General features: G+C 31.0%; 1 protein-coding gene across 1 annotated transcript; it reads right to left on the reverse strand.

The window, feature by feature from the left end:
• Nucleotides 1-1834: 1834 nt before the first annotated feature.
• On the reverse strand, nt 1835-3029 carry LOC133797607 (probable glutathione S-transferase). The gene is made up of 2 exons (XM_062235560.1): nt 2595-3029; nt 1835-2456 (listed from the first exon to the last, which is right to left on the reverse strand). Exons 1-2 carry the CDS (start codon nt 2910-2912, stop codon nt 2112-2114), a joined length of 663 nt encoding a protein of 220 aa, XP_062091544.1. The 5' UTR covers nt 2913-3029; the 3' UTR covers nt 1835-2111.
• Between the last annotated feature and the right edge of the window lie 357 nt (nt 3030-3386).

A 3386-nucleotide genomic window follows, 5' to 3' on the forward strand; every position in this document is an offset into this window, starting at 1 on the left:
TATTTTTTAAAATTTCGTTCTCTATATTGTTGCTCTAGGAGCACATTTGAGACATGAAAAGTAGCATATGTTTTTTCTAACATTTCATAGTCAGTAACTTTTTCTCCACACAAAAGTAACTTATAAGTGATATTAAACATTGCAGAGTTATAATCACTTACTGATTTGAAATCTTGCAACCTCAGGTGCAACCATTCATTCTTAGCATTTGGCAGTATGACAGTTTTTTGATGGTCATATCTTTCTTTCAAATTTTTCCAAAGAGTAAGATGATCTTTTATCGTTAAATATTCAGACTTTAACCCCTCATGGAGATGATGGCGGAGGAAAATCATAGTTTTGACCTTATTTTGTTTTGTTTCATATATGTATATAATAACCGATGCTTGAAATAATTTCAATCACGTAAATATATGTGTGTGTGTGTGTTCATATATATTTTCAGAATAACGTGACATTGAAACAATTTATATCCACGTATATTTTTTATGGAGAAAGTACCCAAAGTTGTTAAGATATAGAATTTATATCCAAAACTTTTTTTTTGCTAAAAAATGCTCAAAGTTGATAAAATGCTGGGCCTTTACTACCAAATAGTTAAACAATTAATACAAATATATTTTAAGTTATAAAAATTAGCGAAAATACCACTTTGGCCCTTGTATTTTTCTTGAATACTCGATCGATCCCTATGTTTTGTTAAATGATAATTCAGATGCTGTGTTTTGCAAAACGGATCAAAATGATATCCTGAGACTGATTTTAGTCAATAATTTTTTCAATATGGCCCAAATTCATGTTCCATCTTCTAATTAATTTGCAGTTACTATAGCAATTCCCGCTTCTGCATCCTTTCTATGAGGCATCTGTGAATACTATCCACTTCATTGCAGTTTAATTCTGAGTAATGATATGTGCACCAAAACATCACCAACTGATCATGTGGCAGTATCATTAAACCGATCACATTTATTTCAGGCGGGACCCTCTATTTTAAAAAAACAGTGGCACATGAGTTGGTGTAATGTTTTGGTGTATAATTTTAGTGCCCATATCATTATTCTGATTCTTTTGGCCATTCGCTATTTGTACCGTAAATAATATACATGACTTACCTGATACAATTTGAAAATGTTGAAAAATTAACTTTTGGGACTCAATCAATAAAAAAATAGAATTTTGGGACTTAATTATGACAAAGTGTACAAAAAGGTATGGTAGACTTATTTACTGTAAATGCCTAACATTTTTTTTATGTTTCACTTTTATATATCTACCTTTTTCAAAAACAACAAAACTACCAAAAGTTACTAATAATATATATATATATTTTAGACTATGTATTTTGTCTCATTATCTGTTTGGACTCTATATTTTGATAAATTAATTTTTAGACCCTATATTTTATAAAATTGTTCAAATAGACCCATAAACCCAATTTTGATGAAGAAAAAATTAAATATAACTACACAGTTGTTAGACAAAATGATTTTTTTTAATTATTCGTTTTGTGAATTATTTTTAATTTTAGCTCAGAAAACTTTGATCAAAATTGAGTTTAGAATTCTATTTGAATCATTTTATAAAACATAGGGTCAAAAAAATCATTTATCAAAATACAAGGTCCAAATAAGTAATTGGACAAAACACAAATTCCAAAAAAATATAAACCATTAATACTATTGTAACATGCCTACGTACGTCTGCATCTTCTTAATTTGTCTAATAATTCATAATTGTTTTTTTTTCTAAATTAACTTTTAAAAGTAGGAAAAACAATATTAATTAATAAAACTAAGAGAAATCCTTTTTAATAAAAATAAAGCTAAAAGTAAAATTAAATTAAATTTAATATTATTACTGTATATTTGTTTGTATTTTATTCCTTGATATACAGTAACAGAACTACATAATAAGCCTTATAACATCAAACATACCAAAGTGTCATACTGAAGCAAAGCTCCATGCCTGGGAGGAAAGAATTAAAGACAACAACAATCCCAAATCCCAAACGAAACAAAAAAGAAATTAATATATTTAAAGAAGAAAATAGGTACTCAAGAAAGAAAAGAAAGCAAACTGAATTATTTCTCAATACTATACTAATTTCTCTACTCGATTCCCAACCTCTTCCTCAAACTGATGAGAAACTCGTACACTTTTTTCTCATCAACGATAGCTTTGGCGACGCTCTCCCTCTGCAGGCATCTATTGGCCCATGCAATGAGCTTGGGGCACTCGGCCTCGATGCTGAAGTTTCCAAAAATCTCATATGCATAAAACCGGCTGTAGAATCCCATTAGGGTAACATCGACAAATCCAAACCTCTCTCCCCCAAAGTATGTCTTCTCTCCAAGCTCTCCTTCTAACGTCTTAAACGTTTCAAAGAAATCCTTTTTCCCTGCCTCTCTCTCTTCTCCATTTGTGCTCCATATCTTCTCACCAACGTCATACACCTGAAGTTTTAGTCTATTACCATATCAGAATAAATTTATTTTGATTATTTGCTTAATTGCAACTTGTCAATATGGCATATAATAATATAACCTTCAATTAATCTTATCATTACCTAGATTAATTACGTACGTACGTACCTTTTTGTCAATGAAGTCAGCCCAGAACCTTGCTTGGGCTCTCTGGTAAGGATCGGATGGTAGCAAAGGAGCTTTGTCAGGCCAAACCTCGTCGATGTACTGCAAAATAATAAGAGACTCACAGATCGGTTTTCCGTTATGGATGAGAACAGGGATCTTCTTATGAATCGGGTTCATTTGAAGAAGCAAGGGACCCTTGTCAAACAGATCTTGTTCTTTATACTCGTACTTGATACCCTTTTCATCTAGAGCTATTCTGACCCTCATGCCGAACATGCTGACCCAGAAATCCAGCAGAACCACCTCTTGCTCAGCCATAGATTCGTTTTTTTTTTCAAACACCTAGCTGGTACTGTGAAAAGCAATGAAAAGATAACTATGAGAAATAATTTGACTGTGATAGAGAGCAAGAAAGAGAAAAAATCACCACTTCTACTTATAAGATAAGATTAATTATTATTATAAGATCTCGGAGGTAGTGGAGATATGTATTATTAAAGTCTATTCTCCTATTAATCTTGAGCCAAATTTCTCGAGTTTTCAGAAATAATAATGTTGAATGACACTTTCTTTTGTTTTATTTGGCGGATTCAGTAACAAGTCATTGCTCACGTTTTGGGTCTTTGTAGCTTTAACAATCAAGAAAGCTAGTTTGAAAATCGTACATGACCGAGCCTTGGGCCGTAGCACATTTATAATATCCATAACTTTAGTGATCAAAAGTTAAATTTTGATCTTTATTGAAAAATAATCTTTATAAATTATTATTTAATTTATATTAAATAATATTAT

This window comes from Humulus lupulus, chromosome 8 (assembly GCF_963169125.1).
Source record: "Humulus lupulus chromosome 8, drHumLupu1.1, whole genome shotgun sequence".
Taxonomy (NCBI): Eukaryota; Viridiplantae; Streptophyta; class Magnoliopsida; order Rosales; family Cannabaceae; genus Humulus; species Humulus lupulus.

Excerpts from the sequence above, each read along its gene's own strand:
- LOC133797607 (XM_062235560.1), bottom strand. The coding sequence starts at position 2,912 with ATGGCTGAGCAAGAGGTGGTTCTGCTGGATTTCTGGGTCAGCATGTTC. Across the intron at positions 2,457-2,594 it reads CTGACTTCATTGACAAAAAG|GTGTATGACGTTGGTGAGAA; the intron begins GTACGTACGTAC and ends CTAAAACTTCAG.